Source organism: Tigriopus californicus, chromosome 2 (assembly GCF_007210705.1).
Source record: "Tigriopus californicus strain San Diego chromosome 2, Tcal_SD_v2.1, whole genome shotgun sequence".
NCBI classification, from domain to species: domain Eukaryota; kingdom Metazoa; phylum Arthropoda; class Copepoda; order Harpacticoida; family Harpacticidae; genus Tigriopus; species Tigriopus californicus.
In genome coordinates, this window is record NC_081441.1 from 3,443,810 (window position 1) to 3,466,021 (window position 22,212).

Here is a 22,212-nt window from a genome sequence, read left to right on the forward strand (position 1 = left end):
TGTGTATGTAGACCTCTAAAGATTACGTAGTACCTATATTAATCATTTTGTTAGTTGTCAGTGCAATTTGAAACAAAAGTTGTTGAAATTTTGGATTGAACAAGGAACTCAAGCGCAGAGAATTTCTCGCATAGACCGATTGCCATTTAACAACCGCTTTAGACTTTCCTCGAAAAGTTAATTTTGGATGGCTCCGTAATTGCAATTTCGTAAATGACCATTACACTGCACGAAATATGGTGCAGCATTTCGACCTTCAGATGGCACTTTCCTTTTTATGTGAGCCTACTTCTTGTAGGAAGAGTGACCGGTCTTTTAACTTTGATTTCTAATTCGTTCAAGAACAGCTGCGAGATCAACTAACATTTAATGGGTTGTACGATAGAACCAAGCATATCAAATTAATGCCTAGAAGTTGGTGAATATCTACGCTTTCCAATAAATGCAATGGGCGAGTGAGGACCTTTTTTTCACAACGACGTTCCTCTTGACAACCCAAATGCAAATGGATGAGATCCGCTTGATTAACATTTCCAAAAATGCTCTTGATCAAGGCCCTCGTGATTAGCCCGAATTGCAATTAACGTTGAAGACTCTCTGGATTCTTCAAGCGAGGTAATTTGATTTTGCAGCTCGGGCAAGGTCAGAGAATAGATTCGTTTTGATGAATTGGCAGGATTCCATCCATAACTGTGGCTTTGGAAGCAGCAGTGAAGACGACCAAGAACATTGGACACAAGGTCCACTTGGAAGTGGATGGATGAAACTGAGAACGTTTCAGATTTCTACTGACCACCAACTTCTTATCCTTCCAAAACAGATTAACGTCAAAAGGAAAGAAAAATGTTTACCTTCTTGTGAGTGCTTATGTGACAGAGACAGGCCGGGATCAATGTGGGAACATCATATTGAGGGCCATTTCCTGAAATGGATCCATTTTGGTTGCTGGGAAGGGTGAGGAGGGTTGGCTCTCTGGAGATTTTCCAAGCATAAACCTGACCAACTTTAAGTTATAGATTGCTCTGAAAGCCGCTGGGAACGCCTTTTTAGTGTATACATTGGCACATGGCAACTAAATTGTGTTAATCATGAGTGCACATCTACTTCACGACCTACTTTACCCAAGGAAGTCAGAAAAGTCGGAAAACATATTCCCGAGATGAAATTCTCATCATGATGTTCCAAAGGATCCATCTGATCCATCCAAAATGGAAAGAGTTATTCTTCTGTTTTATCTAATTCAAGCATGTGACTCAAGGGAGGGCAAAAATACTCAACCTTGATTGGTTTTTGGAACTTTTGGAGTGGAAAGATGAGCGTAATGGAATTGAAATTACCTTGGCCATGCATACTCATTGTGCAAAGTTTGGCGAATATCAAAGAAATGCAAGCAACGTAAGAGTCTAAAGCCGTACTTCAAAAACGATGATCGATTAGAAATGAAAAATCGGGTCTTTGTCAATGAATACAGCCCCCTTTCGACAAAATGCAATTTTGAGATTGCATCTAATGCAGCCATTTCCAAAACTATCGGTTTTCAAAAAAAAACCGACTTGGCTCGTTGTCAGGACATGACCAATTCCAGTAAAGTGGTGCCAAATAGATGGTACGACTTTCTTGAGGCAACAGAGATACTTTCGATGTGTTTGTTGTGTTCCAAATGACACGCCATAAATTATGTTTCCCAAACGAGCTCATGTACCAACTACGTCCTACCCCCATCCAAAGGCTTCTGTCTGATTCGCAGCCATTGCGGGCAGCCTTTGGCATTTGGCATTAAAAACTTTGTGCAGAAGGTACATACGGTCTGCTTCTTATTTGATGATATATTTATTTTTGGCAACTCATGTTCCCAATACCCTTGAGCCATTAGAGTATGGATGAGCAATAGCCAACCCACCACAGGTTTGGAAAGAAGGTGGCACAAAAAAGTTTCAAGATTGAGCCTAGACGAGGCAGTCTCCAAGGAACCAAGTACACTAATCAAGAGATCCTCTGCTGGCCGGCGGGCCCATCTTAAGCGTGTCCTTGTTGTATCTATAATTTCATTTTTTTCCCTATTTCTTCTTCCAATGTTCCAGAACAACTCCGCGAGGTCTGGGAAATCCATCTCCGGTTCCAAGTCTCTAGGTCTTCACGAAGCTCAGCCGAACCCATTGAAGCATGTCGTTGGCCGATCCAGTATTATATAGTTACGACGAGGACCCTTTGGGAGGATTCGGTGGTAATGATGTTGATGACTACGCGCTATCCCTGGACATGAACTATTCGAATGTGGATGGGTCACTCATGGGGAACCATTCGTTGAATTGCTCCCTGTGCTTAAATGAGCTGTGCTTGAGTGCCGAGGACTACGCCATCTACAAAAGCTGGGTGGGTGTGGATACGTATGAAATGGTGCTCATCTCCATCAATTTGATCGTCTTCTTGACCGGCGTCATTGGGAACTCGTTGGTGAGTATCCAAGGTCTTGGTAGTCATCTCCTAAGATCGGGCATAACATGATGCACAATGAATAGGTTATGTATACCTCATTCAGTAGACAGGCTCGAGTATCTAGAGAGTGTGGTTTATTGAACTCAAAGTACGGTCGATCTTTTGTCGATAGCGCAATACACTGACTGACCACAGATGAGTGTCCCCTTGTTTTCTTTGACTTTATCATGATCCCAAATCAGCGCAATCAGCCCCAGACCTTTCGAAAAATATATATTACTCTCTGATGGATTGGAAGAATCCTAACTAATCTGTGTAATTTGATTTTCCAATAGAGTCATCCATTATTTTGACACCATCCATCAATTGTAGGACAAAGTGACCCAAACTCATTTCATACGATATAAATCTGAAAGTACTCGTCGTCCATGAAATGCCAAGCGAGATTGATCACTCTGACGTGTGTGTTGACTGTGATTGTGTTTTCCGTGTGACATTCCGACAATGCTTGACTTAATCACAAACTTCTAGAAATATGGACGGAGAACGAGCTTCGGGCCAAATCGACTTGCTTTAGGTCATAGCAACTCTAAGCCACTTTTCGAATTAAAGTAACAAAATACGAAACGTAGATCTCTTCAATTGAAGTTTGGTCATTTTTATATCATTTACTTGTAAGGTGGATCGGTTCGAAGTTATGTTGTAAAAGCTTATGTCGTTGACCAAGAGCAGGCCGAAAATTCAAATTTTATTTAGTATTTACTGCATAACTTTGGATTTATCTCCTGAGTTCCCTAAGCATAGTTTTGGGCTCAAATTTGGCCAAGTTTATCTATTCAACCAGATCTTGTGGTCGTATCAAGAGCTTATTTGGAATAAAGTGAAAAGTTTAGGAAATAAAAAAGATTTACTTCTGTTTGCAGTTCACATCTCTAGAAGTCTGTGACTTAATATTCGGGCACAACGTCATATTCATCTTTCCCACCTTTCGCGCAATAAGTCTGCCGACAAATTGACATTTTGGGTGAGGAGGGAGGGGGACATCAATTCTCCAGCCAACGAAAAAGAAAGCGAACAAGAACTTAAGTTTTTGTCAAAATAATATGAACGGGGACAGTCCATATTCCTTTTTTGATGTTCATAGCGCTTGGAAGATCTGCCAAAAGCCCATGACAATTCTTTCCATTTTCTCATGTTTGGAGAAAATCAAATCCAACCTTCAAAGTAATGTAAAAGTTGTTTCACCCTAAACTTTACGTCCATATTCATTATTGTACATGAGTAAAACGTAAAAAAATCAATTCCAAGCGATATCGTCAGCTTTTGGTTTCTTCCATCAAGATATTACATAAAGCAATCATAATATGGCACAAAATGGAAAGTGGCCACTGAATTGATAATTTTGTTTGCCCGCCAAACCAATAACCAAAATTTCCTCCCAATAAATGACTTGTCAAAGAGGGACCATTGGTTTGTTCGTAGTTATCACGACTCCGAGTCACCAAAATATTTTGATGACCTACCATAACAAATATGCGAAACCTATTAAAAATGAACTCGAGCTTCTCCTTCTTCCCCATTCGCATCATGACGGTTGATTCAATGCCTATAAATATTCATTCTAGGTGTTTATTGCGGTCACCACCACGAAGTCCATGCAGTCAGTCACGAACATTTTCATCGTCAATTTGGCATTAGCTGACGTTCTGGTGATGCTCTTCTGTGCTCCACCCTCCATCATCTGGGACGTGACGAACACGTGGATATTCGGGTCTCTCATGTGCCGGATCGTTATCTATATTCAGGTAATCAGTCCCTTTTGTGCTATTATTCTTTATTAGCCTTGGCAATGGAATGAATGTGAACTGCGCCAGATCGGTCACCCATGGCTGTTTCAACTTGTCCATGCTTTGTTGATGAAGAATGATGCTTGATCTTCCGAGAGAAACAAATCACTTCCTTTTGGGTCGAGGTTTATGCCAGAGTACAAACAAAGAGAAGGTTGTGGAATCTAGAAGTTGGTTTAAGGCTTAGAAGGTGACCAAATGGTCGACGTCAAATAATTGACGAAAGTGCTCTAGCAAGCAGGAAAAACTGTTCCTATACTTATCATGGGATTTGGTACAGTAATGCAATTGCTTTTTCATTATTCCCAATTGAACCAGCTTCGAAAGTTGCCATCTCTCGCTCTCGCAGCCTCCAAGTGTCTTTGTAAGTAAACAGATTAATTTTAGAACCATTGGCCAAAAAAGGGGGGGTGACCATATTTTTTAGAAATTTAAAGCTCGCAGCATTTTTTCAGTATCAAAGCAGTAGTGTGAGGGTTTCAATGACATGGATTCTAACTGAACCAAAGGGTTGGATCAAAGGACATTGATTAGCATATAGAGAGGAGACAGACTCGCAGTGTTGGGGGGATTGTTTCCCAACCACCCTGAATATTAAACTCGTAGAGAGCTACTAGCTAGCTCCAGGCCTTGAGACCTTGGAGCCTTGTGTTCGGTTGGGGAAATAACGATTTCTTTTGAACCCTATACATGGACACACATGCATTCAACATAACGGTGGTCCGTCTTCTTGGAAGGGGTATCATTCTACTTTAATCTGGTATGATGATGTCAAGTCCTTGGGAAAAACATCCGGTTGGTTCCACGTGAATTTAGAATGAATCTCTACGAATCTTTCAATGAATCCCAGCCAATAAGTTTCTAAGCAGCAATCTTAATTAGCTCTTTGGAATGAAAGAAAAGGACCTTTGAGTTCATCGCAATTGAAACACCATTTTAAACTTCTAAGTTGGGCCTTAATATTGCAGAATCGTGCTCATTAATGCAGAAACTACAGAGTTAACAGACATGCAATTTAAAAGCCATTAAGATTTTCCAATTGATTGTAATCCATTGCAATTGAAGTCAAGGTATTTTTTATCGTTATAATCACATTCTGGCCAATTTAGTTGAAATATATCAGTTATAAATTGCAATTACACTTTGATCTTTCATTCATAGCAATTTTTCGTCAATCGATTAAATAGATTTCATTTCGTATGTATTATCAGCTCCTCCTAGCTTGGCCATTCTACTTTTAAGATAAATGTTGTTAAAAGGTAAAAAAAAAAAAATCTAAATGATTTTCAAATCGACCGGTCATCCAAAAAGAAATAACACTGAAATTTGAAGTGCAATTCAATCACAAATCAAAAGTAAATTGTACTTGTAATCTTTTTCGGACTCCTTCATTGTTTGATTAGATTCCCTCTTATATTCCTAGGGGAATAGGTAGGCCTTGTTGATCCGGTTGCATCTTTCAAGTCAGACTTGGACAAAATTTTAGATAGCATTCCAGATCAACCCTACAATCAAGGACTAACTCGGTCTGGCGACTCAAATTCGTTGGTATAAGGATTTAAAAGGTAATTAATAGCCGAATTATAACCTTTCATTTCAATAATATTGGGGATTACGTTCCCTGGAGCGGCTAGAAAAGCCCTTAAAAAAACAAGCCAAGCATTAAGAAAGAAAAATCATTACTGTACAGCTAAATACCGTTTGTTTATGATTTTCACTAATTACATTTGAAACCATTGTTATACGATTGTAATGGTAATCAATTCCATTTTAAAAATAGTTCACAAAAAATCTCAGAAAGAGCTATTTCATTAGCGTCATATCCTCCGTTAACAGGGAGGTTTTCAATCTATTTCTGCAAACTTTCTTGCGAAAGTTAAACTATGCACCGTAGATTCTGATTTAGAAATAATCTACTCCTCGCTCCTCATCATATTACTTCGCCCGATTAATTGCTTTTAGAAACCTGTTTTACAAGCAATTCTTGAAAAGCTAATATTGTGTATTGTTTTGACGCAACCTATCACCACAACTGATCGTCACTAATCAATACTCAAAGAAACCCTCTATTTCTTTGGGTCTACCAAACCATGATTACAAGCTACTTGTGTCCTTAGCATCACTTGACTCAAAATGAATGAGCCATAATTCGACCCAAATCGAATGACAGACCCTTCTTCTGGCTTGAAGTAATAACTTGCACGTCCCAGTTCACTTGACTGCTCTCATGTGCCTACGTGTGACCGTATGAACGAAAGTAATGTAAGAAGTGCGCGCGAAAGAGTTATTTTCATCAATCACAGCAACACGAATGGTAAGATATGATAATGAGAAAAGAGAATAGCTTTGTTTGTTTAACTGATTTGGAGATGAGGGATGACTGGCGGTGACGCCTTTCAGCCTTTGGTCTTTTTATCTGTCAGATAGCTCGTCAGTCACAAAGATTTGACGTATCTCATTGTCTCTCTAGGACATGGGTGTTCGTTCGTTCACCTCAGTATCTATGGATTTCCATGGAAAAGGCTGCCAAAGACACATCATAATGAAGAATGGAACAATTTCTACCTCTTTGTTCTTTTACAGGATACCTCTGTTTCCGTGTCCGTTTTGACGTTGACCTTCATAGCGTACGATCGCTACCACGCCATCTGTCGGCCATTGCAGTTCTCCTCGAAAAAGACCAAAGCGGCTGGAGTGATTGCGGGCATCTGGTAAATGACATGAGCATAAAATGCAAATCAACCTTCTTAATCCACGACGTGGTGCACTCGCAGGAAAAACAAAGCCTGTCTGAAAGGGCCAGAACAACAACGATAGCATTAAGAATGTTGTTGCTGAGTTTTAGTGGGTGATGAAAATGTCAGGCAAGCCATTAATATGGCATAACAGTTGTTCGTGGAGGTGCATTCTCGAGTTTCCAAGTCGATCTTAAGCATTGTTGCTCGCTCGCCTCGGGGAACATGCATTACAGCCTCTTTTGATCTTGATGACGGGGATACTTTTCAGAGATTAAAATGCACAACATAATCTCAAACCTGAACATCAAACAAGACAGGCAATTCATAAACTTTCGCCAGGATCAAAACAAGAATAACGCTGGCCACTCCCAAAATAGATTAGCCATAAACTTCACTGAGATGTTTGTATTAAACCTGACGCCAAATCAGTATGCGGTATATTTTGATGTTACCAGGTCGTCTGTAAATGTGCATTTGCCGGTAATCAAAGAGGCAAAGCGACCAAAAATACATGATCTTCTTTTGTGTAGTCCCTCTGGCGGCCAATTTGCAAAACCAAAAGAACGCACCTCAATACCCTGCAAGTGATGTCGGCTTAAAAGTCATGTCTACCTTCTTTCTCACTGGTATTCTCTCCATTGCATAACAGAACAATGTAGTGATTACCCATTACTCAACACGATCAAGTGTGCTCAGAAAGGCTGTTCTTCTCGTATCACGAAATGCCCAATCTTGATCTTTTGTCTTAACTCTGGAAATAGACCCCTCTCCTCGGCTTGATATGATGGAATCTCCTGATTGGAAATGAACGATACTTGTCTGATCCTCCTTCGTTCCGCCCTATTTTCCAGGGGAATTTCGTGTATGATTGGCATCCCCAATGCGGTGACGCTCCATTTGGTCTCGCCGTTCAAGGACCTTCCATGTCGTGATGAAGATGTGTTGTTCGATCTTTCAACCTGTCGGCCATCTTGGAACGAGGAGTTTGATGTCACTTTCATCATCTTGAAGGTGGGTACCTCGTTCAGACTTCCAACGTGACGGATGAGATTATCCACAGATTGAAGTCGGGAGAGAATTGTACTCTGTAAATAACACCCGGTACATCCCACTACGTACAGTCACGGACTTGTAGAGATGTGGACTGCGAACGGAAGCAAACATTTCTTATGTCCTAAACTGTTCACTTTATTCCAAATAATACCCTGACACGACCATAAGATTTTGTTAAATAGATGAACTTGGCCAAGTTTGAGCCCAAAACTATGCTGAGGGAACTTAGAAGATACGAGATAGGTTTTCAAGTCTCCGTTAGACTTCAGATTGAAACTTTTGTCAAAAAGTGTGCAGATGTAACACTGATCATCAGTTTAAGAAGGGACTACTGTTTCCTTTGACATTTTTGACGTCAGGTTGGTTCAATTAATGGGGATAGATGATTTACCAACTTTAAAATGAGACAAAAATCGTATTTATGAAAGTACAGGGTCACTTCTTTGAAAAATTGAAAATAGGTCTCATTCATAATGTATTTTTCATGTTCATTGAAAATTCTCGGCATTCATTTCCTGGGCTTAAAAAGATGTACCCGTGTGTACGCTGGTCCCAATATTGTTTGCCTGTGGGAAAGATTGGTTCTTTGAAAACACAGCATTCTTTTTGAGGGAGACAAATGATAAGGAAAATAAACCGAGCGAACAGGACAGGCGAAGAGAGAAAGAGAGAGAGAAAGAGAGAGATTGCTTTGAATGTTGTTAATGACATAACATATTGGTTTCCTTTGGGATATCAGATCCCAGCTAACCTACTCCATATCATCCCCTATTCTGAGTGCGAATAGTAGTAGAAACGCCGGTCCATAGTAATTCTACTTTCAAGAGAGTTTAGGAAACCGAGCTAACGTTGGAACCCCTAAAAGGACTGCTTACATAACAAGAAAATACCCAAGGTTTCCTTGTCCTTTTACTCAGTGAGGCCTGATTAGTTTTGATAGGTTTCGTAAATACCACCAATTCCATTGACGTTCTGATTCAAGCATCAATTGGATTTGAAATATTCAACACGACAAATAGAGAAGAATTGCCTTTTACATAATATTCCATGGGTCAACCAACCATATATTGGTTTGGGTGTTTAAGTAGTAGCTTTTACTTTTTACTACATTATGTACCTGAATATTTGGATTATCTTTTTTTATTTTCTAATCAACTGTTTATGCGTCATTGTATTTGTTAACATACCGTATATACGGCTTTTTTACCCTCGTCATCTGCATTTAAAGAGTATCATTTTGAAAGAGATTGAGTTACTATTGACACATTCAGTGTGTAATTCTTGTTGGAACAATTTCCCATCTGACAAGCAAACTCATAAAAGCTGTCCAAGTAAATTTGACGTTTCCCATGTTTTAGTTCATCATGCATGCTCTACATTTGTTGTAATGCCCATTATTTATACCAGCGCTATAGGAATTTTTAACGACCACAAACCGAATGCATATTCATAATAATCAGTAGTCAGAAAATAACCTTTGTGTGATAAACCCTGAAATTCTCAGAGATATTCAGCGTTTTCCTCTTCTTTAAACACGACCAAGAATGGTAACAGATGGAATCAATCGAGAGTTTCAAATTAGATTGGCTACTTCAAAACTACTGGAATTAACCAACTACAATCAAACCCATAATTAGGGCATTAATTCTTCTTCAAATGAAAACGCAAACACGCTAACAGTTGATCAACAAGACCCTTCAAAAGTGAGACTTGAAAGCTTCAACATATGATGACCTTTCATAGCTCTTGAATGTTGCTTGTGGAAACCTGAGAATCAACGTTTCATTGGAACACATTTCAAATTGTGGGTTTGCTATTGTCATAGACTCCAAATACATTTCGGTTATTTACACGCTTACGTTTCTTTTTCCCAAATAAAACGTCGCTTGTCGTCATAAAATGGAGCTCCATTCTGATCTGTTAATAGTGCAGAGAGCCCAATCTGTTCTGGCTTTTCCCCGCTCTTCTTACGCACATGTGGCCATAGGAGAATGAAATAATATTGGATTCTTTGGCCACGATATTTTGACCTTTTGTTGATACACCTTTTACCAAAACCATCCTAAGAATGAGCAATCGAACTCAACGGGATTTTGTGATTCTCGATGTTTAAGGATGAGCTTCAACGGGGTGTTGTTCCCTTTTTTCAAGAGAATGTGAAAACCAAGTGGAGGAGAATGAAATGGAAGTACGCTGTAGAACATTTTTCAACATAGCTGTTGTAAGGCCACGATGGGAGGAAAAAAGGGCTTAATGTCTCACATCAAACAGATGGTGGCAATATTTCTAGGGCTATAATGTTTTGACAAAGGACTGAGAACAAATTGAGTCATCCTTTGAGATAAAAGCTTGACGTCTTTTGGGATGATATTAGGCTACTCTATATACCGTATATTACCCAAAATGTAAAAGGATGGGGCTCAAGGGAGAGCTATCTATTTCTTAGGGAGAGGGTCAGTAAAGCTCTCAATTAGCCGCAATCACCATTGATCAAAAGGTCACGGTCGAATATGGTAAAGACTCCTTAAGCCTGACCTGGTTCTGTGCATTGGAAAGAAGAAATGGAGAAGGCCATCGAGCCCTCAAACCAGCGCTAAGCCTTTCTCAGTGGTTCTTCAATGACATTCATGATCCCTTCTTTTTTCCTTTTTCAGGCCATTCTTTTATACAGCCTTCCTCTGTCTTTCATGTCGGTAGCATATTATTACATATGCAAGACACTTTGGAGACGAAATAACATTCCAGGAACGCAAGAAACGCCCACGGAGGGCCACAGCAGTCATATCAATGGGAGCACGTCCAGCTCAGTCAATCTTCTGACCAGGTAATCAACTCATTCATTATCCTCCTCTTTTATCTGTGAGTCGTCATGTCCAATTAGACGGCGGCAAAGAAAAGGCTGAGTAGGTCCATAATGATTAAGAGGTGCACTTATTTATCTGGGGCCTGGCCCCGTTTATTGACTCTGAAAATGGTATCAGCCATTGGGGGTCATTTGGCACATTGTTCCTTTGATCAACTGTGATCTAGACAATTCTTTGTGATACGTCAAGTGGAACTGAGCATCGTCTTGACACGATATCACTAAAGAGCCGAGACAAGCAAACAATCTCCTTCATTGAATGACTTGGGAGTTGGGACCAACTTGGAACAAGGATAAATTTTCTGGATCGAGTAGACATCTATCGACAGTTAGACAGTCCATACATCAGCGTACTTGAGACCGTTGCGACTACAGATTCTCCATTCCAAATATAGAACCCATTTTGCATTCAGGTCTGCCACGGTCCGGCTTTCCACGAATTCAAACTCGACAGGTGGGAACCCTTCCATGATTGCCGCACCCGAGACTCGACTCCATCATTGTACCAACCGAACCTTGGACAATCAACTCAAGACCAGGCGGAAAGTGGCCAAGATGTTGATTGTGGTCGTCGTCATGTTCAGTCTCAACATGTTTCCCGTCCACATGCTACCCATCGTTAACGTAATAGAAGCTCCTATTTTCTACTCACCACCTCTACTCCTCTAGGACACGTTCATGTTGTCATGACCAAAACATGATTTGCTTTTGCTTTTGCAGTATTTCGTGGACAAAAACATGACCCAGGACAGTGAGGCCCACGAGAGAGTGACTCAGGTTCTCATGGCAGCAGGAATTGTCACACATTGCATGTGCTACTTCAATTCCGCCATTAACCCCATCATTTACTACTTCATGTCCGCCCAATTCAAGGTAAACAATGAGAGGTTTCGAGAGCATTATATATTCAGGGACTCGGAATAAAGTGAGAAAACTCAAGTTTAAATCAAAATCAAGGAAACCGTTACAACTAAACCCTAAATGACAAGAAACCGTTGTTTAAACTTCTTGATCCGTAAACAGAATGATTCTCATAACCACCAAACACTCTCGTTCTCGTTTATAGGCTCAATATCGCCGGATCTTATCTTGCCGATGCACGGCCGATTCACCCAGTCCCAAAACTAATCACCGCAATCTTCTTCACCAACAAGACGGAGGGTCGAACGGCAATAATTGCCGCAGAGCGGGTTCTAGTCGAACGGAAGACCTGCCCAGCCGCCACCTTCGATCTCGTTCCTGCCTATCCGGCCCGACCAGAATAATGAAAGGGGAGAGCAGTTCGAACAATGTGGGCGCGGGAAATTTGTACGGATCGTCCACCCGGCGAGTCCTGAGGCACCCTAATTTCGGAGCCGAGCTCCAGATTCCCCGACCTAACGATAATATGTGCTGATGATTTATGTACTTGACGATGATTTGTATGGTGCCAAAAGCGATCAATATAAAAACATATTATTCTGTTCAACGATCAGCTTTGTTTTTGGAGGAGGTTTCAAGGGCTTTATCAACCGCAACAATGAATCCGCGGTACTATAAAAATGAAGAATTACAATTGGTCTAATGGTTTCGACGTAAGCTTTATACGATATTTGGTCTACCGAAGGTTTCTTGATGAATTCGTAATACAACAAAGTTATTGGTCAAGGTAACCAACTTTTTGTACTTTTAGTTCCTTGACCCATCATCTCAAACTAGATTTGTCTTGTTCCGATCAGATAACTGACTTTAAGTTCAACAATTTAGCCACTAGTTTAGAATAAAAGCACAACATAATTCAGACCGTTAAAACCCCAGTTCTTCGTTCTTATCTTATAAAAATGCATGCTCTTTCATTGCTATGTCTAAAGGGCTCGACCTTATTATAATCAACGTCTAAAAATAACAACAACTGTGGTCGCTCGGTGTAAGTAGCTTCCCAACGGGGGTTCTAACTAACTCCTTTCACTTTCATTCAGCCATCATTACCAGACTTTTATAAATTGGAACTCGCTAACGTGTTCCTTTGAAAGGTCCTTCCCCGTAACACTTGGAAATGAGGCTTCGATGAATGATAGATAGTACAGCAATTACCACCTGTGCTACCGTTCCAATTACCGGCAGCTCCAATGGATCCATGGAGGATGAGTTTTAAGCTACAAAAAAGGTGAAATAACAGGGCAGATCTAAAATGAATCACATATTCATCTCGACGGATGGATCAGGATGCTCCAGGTAGAGATGAAGTTCGAAACCTAATGCCAACACGACTGCCTCAGCCATGGAACAAACTGCTTGTTCTTAGTCAAAGTTCTCTTCCTCTCTTGTCAAAGAGAGAAAGAACACTCACTGAAAAAAAACTTTTATCAACGCTGAGTGAAGTTTGCTTCGAAAGTAAACTCCCCATTACCTTGAACCTTCGTCTTGGTCGCTTTGACAGTGCACAGGGTCTGCACAAAGTCCTGTTACCATTTCTTAAAATGATTTTGTTTTTTTAATACATTANCTGTGCTACCGTTCCAATTACCGGCAGCTCCAATGGATCCATGGAGGATGAGTTTTAAGCTACAAAAAAGGTAAAATAACAGGGCAGATCTAAAATGAATCACATATTCATCTCGACGGATGGATCAGGATGCTCATGGTAGAGATGAAGTTCGAAACGTTAATGCCAACACGACTGCCTCAGCCATAGAACAAACTGCTTTTTCTTAGTCAAAGTTCTCTTCCTCTCTTGTCAAAGAGAGAAAGAACACTCACTGACAAAAAACTTTTATCAACGCTGAGTGAAGTTTGCTTCGAAAGTAAACTCCATATTCCCTTGAAGAGTGCGATGATCATTTTGCAAGTTAACTCCGTCCTACTTTAAATCCCGGGAAACGATCAATGAAAATAACCGGATTGAAGGATGTCCATTCTTACAACATCAGAATCCCATTTTTATGGAAGTGCCTTCATCCAATTGAGCTCGTTTCCTACGCATCATTTCCTCTTTCCGTTGCATTTTTATTTCGAGCAGTGAAAAACCACACATCCATTACCTTGAACCTTCGTCTTGGCCGCTTTGACAGCGCACAGGGTCTGCACAAAGTCCTGTTACCATTTCTTAAAATGAATTTGTTTTTAATACATTAGTCAGCGAGGTTACGCATTTTTTTTGTTTTTTTGGAATTTTCCACCTTTAATCTAAAAACCGTAAAAAACGAAAAAAACAGCATTTTTCGGAAAGTTTGCCAATGGCTACGATTTGCGAACACATAGTGATGCTCCACTGCGCGGGAATGAAAAATCCAGACATTGTCAAGAAACTTAAAGTCCTCCATGTCAACAAGATGTTGGTGAAAAGAACCGTAGACCAGTACAAAGTGACTGAAGGCGTTCAAGACAGACTTTGGTCCAAGGTCATATGGAACTCCGGTCTTGATTAAGGTTGTCAAGAAGATCAGGAGGAATCCCTGCAGGAGCATCACCAAGATGGCCAAGGAGGTCAATTTGTCAGCCTCAACAATGCAAAATGTTGCCAGAAAGGACCTCAAAATGACTCTCTATTGTCTCCAAAAACGCCAATTTCTTTCAGCACCCAACAAGGAAGAGAAGCTCCTGAGATCGAAGATTCTCTTCAATTGGCTCAAGTCTGGCATGGCTCGCAATGATGTGTATTTGGACAAGAAGATGTTCACGTGTTCAACAGGTGAACAACACACAGAATGATCGTTTTTTTGGCAACTGGGATTGAGAAGATCCCCCCAGGAGCCCGCACCATCCTCAGGACCATGAAGCCAGCCACGGGGAAGTCGCCGTTGGTCTCTGTGCCGGCGGGGGGGGGGAGGTCAAGATGAACAGGAAGGTATATGTGGAAACCATCCTGGAGAAGGGTTACTTCCATGGACCCAAATGCACCTTGAAGATGACCTGTAGACCTTTCAACAGGATGGCGCACCCGCTCATACCGGCAAGATCACCCACAAGTGATGTGTGGACCATTTGCCGGGGCTTTTGGAGCAAGAAGGTTTGGCCTCCTTCCTCACCTGACCTCAACCCCCTTGATCTTGCAATGTGGCCCATTTTAGAGTGCGAGGTTTGCGAAGTTGAATTTGGTGACCCTCAAGTCCAAAATTATCAAGGCATGGGCTGCTTTCCTCCCTGAACAGGTCCATGCCAGCTGCGAGGTCGTCTGGAGCGTATCGTGAAGGCTAGAGGCAGCCATATTAAATAGTTTTTGGAAATGCTATCCGTAATATGCAGGTCTAGCGTGTGTAAAAATTTCGTTAAAATTCTTTGACAAATGAATGAGTTATGAACCGATTACTAAGTAACAGGACTTTGTGTGGACCCTTTAGTATACACTGAATGGTACGTAAAGCGTCCTGATTTAGAACCGAGAAAGCCGTTTGTGGAACGACGGGAAGATTGGCGATGAATCATTTATCAAATATCCTGTGAATCTCGCGTGGAGAGGCTAGCTAATTCTTCCTGCGATAAAGTAGTCCTGTATGAACGGACGAACCTGTTTTAGACGTCAAATTTCTTGGTTGGGTGGTTTCAACGAGTTGAAAGAGATTCAAGAACTTGGTTGCCACTCTAGTAGGCTTTGCCAAACTTGACAGTGATGGAACGACAAGTCAGATTGACCGTAAGGATCCTTTGCCTAGTCTTTCTGTTGGAAGGGTCCCAAGTGTTTGCTCAAGAACAAGTTCTCAGGTAAAGCGATTTATGCCTATTGATTCTAGAGTTTTGAGAGAAATAACGCACTTGGGTTGGCATTTCAAAAGAAGAGTTTGAGAAATTGCAAAAACATCCTTAACACGCTTATGTTCATCTTATTAGAATATCTCATCGCCCCATAGTTTTTAGTAATAATATGAGCCTTTGGTGAGAATATCACTTTTTGCTTCCACTCTCAATGAAGTGGAAGAGTACTTGATGCATTTTTTTCTATATTGAAGTCGGGATGCGATCAATCAATGTTGCTTTAGAAAACAACAAGAGGAGAAACGGGTTAATGCAAGTATGTCTGTCTGCTTTCACCCGTAATTTATGTAGTTCATCTGATTTCTAAAAGCCCGGCAAAAAAAAGGATTGAACATTTAACATTCGAATATGTTTTCAAAACCACAAGCTTCGGGGCTAGAGACGTTTTTTCTTCAAATGAGACTATTTTAGTTGTTGGTAGCAACAATAACGTATTTCAATTTTCGGTTGATCTGATTGCAAACGCTTCGCCCATCTGAAAAAAGATGAATAACAATCACTGTATGCTTTCTGTTGATTACTCGTACCACAATTCAAGAGTGATGTATGATGTCTCAGTGCTGTGGCGAGTCCGTCAAAAGTCGGACGCCGAGTCAAACTTGAGCCAGGTCTAGCAAAAAGACTCGTCTTGCGAAATTTAAAGAAAGAATCAATCCCGAATCGAGTCCTTTTTTAAAGACTCGAGCGCACTCAAACTCGCCCCAGCAATAGTATGTACTTTTTGTTTTCCGTCAGATATACCGTGGATTCATGCCGAACCCTCTCCCCTTTCTATCAAGAAGAGAATTACTCCGACCTGAATATCGGGCCCCTCAAACCCGCCCAGGAAAATGAAGGCGTGGACTTTGATACCAATAAAATAGTGTTCAAAACACCTAAAAAGTCCACGGTCCGAAATCCGCCGTTCAAGCTTGTGGTCAGTGCCACCCAATATCGTCGCAATAGGAAATATAAAGGTGAGAAGATCATACGAGCCATGAAGAACATCCGTCCGTGTATACTATTTCTAAACAATTGGTATGAACGTATTTCCCAGGGCTAAGGTGTGCTAAAGCGACGCTATATCAGTAGAATACCTTCCTATCCGTACGTAAATTGTAAAATCACAGACAACATGCCCAGCCAAACTGCATTGAGCATGCATTGAATTTTGTCATTTTTTTTTTCATTTTACCTGCTGGTCTAAGCAAACACCATTGTGATATGGGGACGTTTAGGCAAGCTCTGGTAGGTTCGTTTGTTTGCTGGTACCAGTGTCAGTCATGTAAGTTTGGGGCTTCAAGCACTTTTTTGAGAAGCTGACCCTTGTTTCACATTGCTATATGAGGAAAGGTCAGCTTCGTTAAAACTAGTTTGAAGTGACAAATTTGCATCACTGGCATTGGCAGGCAAGTTTGTTAGCTGGTACCAGCGCGTGCCTCAATGTCCGAATTGAGCCGATTTGATTATGCGTTCACCGATCAACACCAAACATGTTCAGTTTGTTGGGTTTATGTAACACAGCTCACTCAAAATCTCACGATTATTGAAAATTTAATGAGCGGATGGTGCCACTTGACTGTGATGTGTGTCTTAGTTCCCCCTCCCAATAATGCCCAAAATCAGGGTGTCGGACCGCATTTTTCATTGAATTTTATTCACTTGACATGCCCTATATGCCTTGGATAATTACCCTGGCGGAGGAGTCTCATACTTTTCGTTGCCACCCTCAACTTGTAGTTCCGTTTTAATTATCTTTTTTTCCCTGACTTTCTTTTTTGCATGTTCCCTTGTAACACATTGGCGCATGTTTAAAAACAGCGTGCAACATGTTTTTTAGTATTTTTGGTGAAATTGTAACAAATCAAAACTATTCATGAAGCTGAATTCTTTCAGTCAAGGTCTCCATTCCCAATAAAAAGACAACATTCTCTTTCATAAAAGTTGATCAAATATTCACATGAGCGGTTCCATTTCCAATCCGTTGTATTCAGCCGTTACTCTTAATTTGAGCCTGACTTCGTTCGCATTTATGTATTTTAGGAGAAACGATTTTTAAAGAAAACTTAATTCCTCATCCATCACATTCGATCTGATTCACTAAGAGACCCTTCCATTTCAAATTTCAAAATGCTCTTCAGTTTCCATTGTGGCGGAGGAGTATTTCGATAGCTTCATGGTCCAAGCACGTGGTCGACCAACGGATGATGGGAACACCAGTCACGTCGGCTCATGGGTGGATATTCCCAGTATTGGGGCAATCATACGATGCCGTCAAAACCCGAGGGCAGCAGTGGTCGATAAAGGTGAGTAGAACTTTGAAAAATAAAACGGAAGCGTAATTTGTGCTAGCCAAAGTTATTGTCATTATTGTATTTCTGTTTTGGTTTTTGGTTGATTAGAGTCGAAATCTCAGTGATTGATTTATCCGCATGAAGTTAGATTTGATAACTTTTTTTTTCAAATGATGTGCAAAATAACCTGGTCCTTTGAATAGACGCCATACATAGTCTGTGATGTCGGATTTGTTAGATTTGAGGCATGAATTTAGCATTTTTCTTGGGGTAAGAAAATAACATGTTTCGCTCTCTAGCCGCACATTAATGTCAATTCTTATTTGAACAGGAAATATAGAAACGTAAAATCCCTCTCAACAAGCCAATGACATATTCGGTTGCCTCTAATAATGGGAAATCCGGGTTTCCAAACGCTAACCACAATATTGTAGTCACAAGTAAAACAAATAAAAGTCCGACGTTTCCGGGGAAGACCTCAAGCAAGTGCTGAATACACAATTAAAGAAAAATATTGTGCTGGGTTTCGTTTTGTTACGACATAAATTGCAATTCAAAGCTAAACCCACTTGTGCAATAGTCAAAGGTGTCAAAGGCAGCTCGAAAACGGCAGAAATCTTTTCCCCAGGTTTCGTTCATCAATAGATGAAACCAGAAACCGTGTGCTGTGTGCAACCGCTAAAATATAAACAACAACCCTAGGGCGCCCTCTGAAACTGGGCAACCTGACCTTTACTTGGAAAGCTCCGGAGGCTGATGTTGGCCCGATTCAATTTCAAACTTCTATCGCCCTCAACGACGCTTACGTGACCATCGCATCTGAGCCCCTCACTTTCAATAACTTCCCAGTGAGTAATAGACAGTTCTGAACATGAACCTGAAACCTAGTTCGGAACGTCTTCCTAATTCCAGGATTCAACCTCAGGATGTGGACGAACCTTGTCCTGCTTTCGAGTGTGTCTCTTCACCCCTCTATGTGATTCGGATGGCGTGGCCTACATGTTAATCATGAACCGAACCAAGGACAACGAGATCGTCTTCAAATTGGGAGGGTTTCTGCCCAACAGCACGGTAGGTTCTATGGTGGGGTTAAATCGTATTTTTGAAATTTCACCGATAGATGGCGCCCAAATAAGGGAGGAAGGACATTGTCAAATATACAAAAAACGCAATAATGTGTCAAATGCTTTCGCTTTGGTGTTTGGACAATATCAATCACTTGATTTTGATCCCACTGAAGTCTGACTGTTCTCTACTCGAGTCTTGGAGTAATGAAGTTTCCCTGGTTAGTCATTGGAAAAGATAATAATTGTGCCAAATCGTTGGGAAGGAAACTTTGGAAGAAAAAGGCAACATAGTCATTTACAATAGACAAAGAAGATACAATTGACCCAATTGCTTTAAAATTGTGAGGTGATGCTTATGTAAATAAGTGTTGCGTCATCTGACATGACAAACAAGGTTGGTGAGATTTAAAATCACTATATACAGTGTTCTTTGATTGGACAGAAAATCGCCAAATTTACAGCAAAGAGTTATCCAATTTTGACGGCTTTGATACTACTACAATCTGAAAACGATTCCAACTTAAGCATGGTTGGCTCGTAATAGAAATTTCCATTTTTAAATTAATTGGCTTGTTAATCCAGACAATCTTCCTATGTTTGGCAATTTCCAGTCTTACGTTGCTGTTGGGATTGGCCAAGACAGTAAAAATCTCCGGAACATGGATATGATGGCTTGTCAAAGAGACGGTAAGTTGAACCATATAACATTCTTACATGTTTGCTCTTCTTTCTGTTGAAGCATCTTTGCTCAAAACGAGCTTTGTCAAAGAAACAAGCTACATTGGTATTTAGTTATTATGCCTATGTTATATTCCGTAAAGAAAAATGGGACAGTACACACATTAACACACCATTATTTTTGATAGCTCTCAAATGGAAAAGATATCGCGCAATACCGTGAACGTAGATTTAATCGCTGAATTTAATTCAGGTGTGAAGGAAAGTCAGTGCAGGTGTATTTTATCACTTTTTAGCATTAAATAAATATACATTTGCACGTAATTACGGACATGAATTTTCGAGACGGATTACTTTTAAGTCTTGCTTGACATTGAGACAAGTTCAACCATCTACCGTTAGCAGGGCTGGTTTTTATTTGCACAATGGCTCGTTTAAAAAGCCACAACAGCAAAATGTCGCACGAAATTGGGATTAAATTTCATTTAGCGTGGTCAAGGGATGGTCCTCCTGCATGTCCTTTACTTTCTTTCAGCGTTAGATATATAACAGTGATGCCTTTACAAAAGTGATGGATTATAGCCCCCTTACGCTGCACAAAATATGTTTTACGATCTGCACTTCAGAGGGCGCTTCGTCATTCAGCCCCTACCAGCAAAGGGTCGATTGGGCCAATTCCTTCCTTTTTGATTTATGATGCGTTTCTGTTGTTTTCGGCTAATTCTATCAAAATCTTATTTATGATTAGTGCCCCGGGTCACATAATGTCCGGAAAAGAAATTGAGAAATTGTGTTCAAGGTAAGGCAAGAGCAGTTAATTTAGCGATCTACCATGCCTCTTCCCGTTTTCTTTGGGCCCGGTGACGTTGCAAATAAGAGCCCTTATTGTACTGAGTTGGACTGGCGAGTCCTCAGCGGAAGTTAACCTGGAGAAAAAGGGAGAACAAAAGTGCCACGATTCTTGGGCTTGTTTTCCGCGTTGACCATTCTGCCTTCTTTTTAACTCAGCTCAGACAGGGACAGATGGGCTCTCGGGGCAGCCGTCCCTGACTCAGAGATTAACTTTTAGGTAACTGGACTACATAAAGCGCCAATTAGGCCAGACTATAGTGACAAGCATTCATTTTGAAGAAATCCATTCGAATCTTTGATGTATGGTTCTATTTTTTACTTGGTGTTTGAAATATTGTGGAAATAAGAAATTAGTAGCAGACTGTCCTTAAGAACATTGGGCTCATTTTCAATGGCTTTTATATATCTATACAATATAATATCATGCAAGATATTATTGCTTAAAAATCAAATTTGAGTATTGAATACAACTATTCACAACTAATCGTGATTGGCTTTTTTTGTATCCATGACACGGAAAATCTCTCACAGTACCCCATCGGGTACGTGTATTGTTTTCGAGCTTACTATTTGCACGAATTTATGACTGTGACAATGGTAACCAAAAACTAACCTTTCACTCAGTTACTATGGAATGAAGATGCTATTTCCCCTACCTGAATCTTCCAGAGGATGACCGGAAGTGGGAAATCTTCGTAGAGATAAAAGTCTTATAGAGCGAAGAACGTAGAGTGGAACATTAGTCTGGAGAGTAGCCAAGTAATAACGGGATCTCATACTGTGTGGCCTTTCGTCGATGAATAACAAAAGAGTAATGGGCGTGTTTGAGTCTGTTGGTCCGATCCACATGTACGATGGGCATAAACACGTTCGTATTAATCGGGTTGGAAGCAATGAAGAAATCCAGTTGAAGAGACGTGACTTCCCGGCAGGTTTCACCAAACCTCCGTACTACAAAGCGGTCATGGTATATTCAAAAATAACCTGCATTCGTTTTCCCACGTTCGTGCCGAGTGAAAAATATTTCATCAACGAATTGCTCCGTAAAACAAATGTATGCTGCTTGAAGTATTTGATTGAACAAAATCCAATTTGATCTAAATGCAGTTTTTTTTCTTTTATTTCATGGCCAGATAACACTGTAATGTTGAGGCATTACTTACTCGAAGATTCCACTTCACGTCCGTATCGCCATCGGCAACGCATCCGGTTGCAAAACTTCGATGTGGATCGAGAAACCGATTTTGTTTGGTGCCAATTCCAGCGTCCAATTAATCCCTCGGATCGATTTGATCTCGATTTAACCCAAAGACTCCATCATTTTTACTTCTGGGGCCAACTCGACAATCAGTCGATGTCAGTAATGTTAATGTCGTTGATACTCCTGAATGATATTTTTGAAGATTTTATCCATTATTTGATTTTTTTTCAGACCAATATTGCCAGATTCTAATCGCCTGTTCAAATCCTACTACGACTTCAACATATCAGAAGTTTACAATGAGATCGTCTTCGAGTCTGGAATTTTGGACTTTCATTCTGCGGGGCAAACACTAAAAAGGCCATTCATCATCGCCAGTCTTCCATTATCGTTGATGATTATGACATTGAGCAATTGGAGGGCATCCTTGTGAATCAATCTCAAGTCAATATACATATTTGCATTAATCGCCA

The 22,212-nt window shown here is 40.5% G+C and overlaps 2 protein-coding genes across 3 annotated transcripts in view; both read left to right on the forward strand.

Annotated features, from left to right (window-relative positions):
• The window catches only part of LOC131893606 (orexin/Hypocretin receptor type 1-like), a 34,436-nt gene extending 22,031 nt beyond the window's left edge, over window positions 1-12,405 (forward strand). Inside the window, exons 2-9 of one of the 2 annotated variants that reach the window (XM_059243698.1) lie at window positions 2,082-2,454; window positions 4,062-4,241; window positions 6,867-6,994; window positions 7,873-8,032; window positions 10,729-10,898; window positions 11,333-11,561; window positions 11,658-11,810; window positions 12,004-12,405. In XM_059243698.1, coding sequence (XP_059099681.1) covers window positions 2,164-2,454; window positions 4,062-4,241; window positions 6,867-6,994; window positions 7,873-8,032; window positions 10,729-10,898; window positions 11,333-11,561; window positions 11,658-11,810; window positions 12,004-12,333 — 1,641 coding nt within the window. In that variant the 5' untranslated portion in view covers window positions 2,082-2,163 and the 3' untranslated portion in view covers window positions 12,334-12,405. The remainder of the gene's footprint in view (window positions 1-2,081; window positions 2,455-4,061; window positions 4,242-6,866; window positions 6,995-7,872; window positions 8,033-10,728; window positions 10,899-11,332; window positions 11,562-11,657; window positions 11,811-12,003) is intronic. The other variant, XM_059243699.1, reaches the window with a different exon arrangement.
• Window positions 12,406-15,457: 3,052 nt separating this feature from the next.
• On the forward strand, window positions 15,458-22,202 carry LOC131893607 (uncharacterized). Its single transcript, XM_059243700.1, has 8 exons — window positions 15,458-15,617; window positions 16,404-16,624; window positions 17,789-17,953; window positions 18,644-18,789; window positions 18,854-19,012; window positions 19,620-19,695; window positions 21,672-21,894; window positions 21,971-22,202. The coding sequence occupies exons 1-8, from the start codon at window positions 15,526-15,528 to the stop codon at window positions 22,170-22,172; spliced, it is 1,284 nt and encodes a 427-aa protein (XP_059099683.1). The 5' UTR covers window positions 15,458-15,525; the 3' UTR covers window positions 22,173-22,202.
• Window positions 22,203-22,212: the final 10 nt, after the last annotated feature.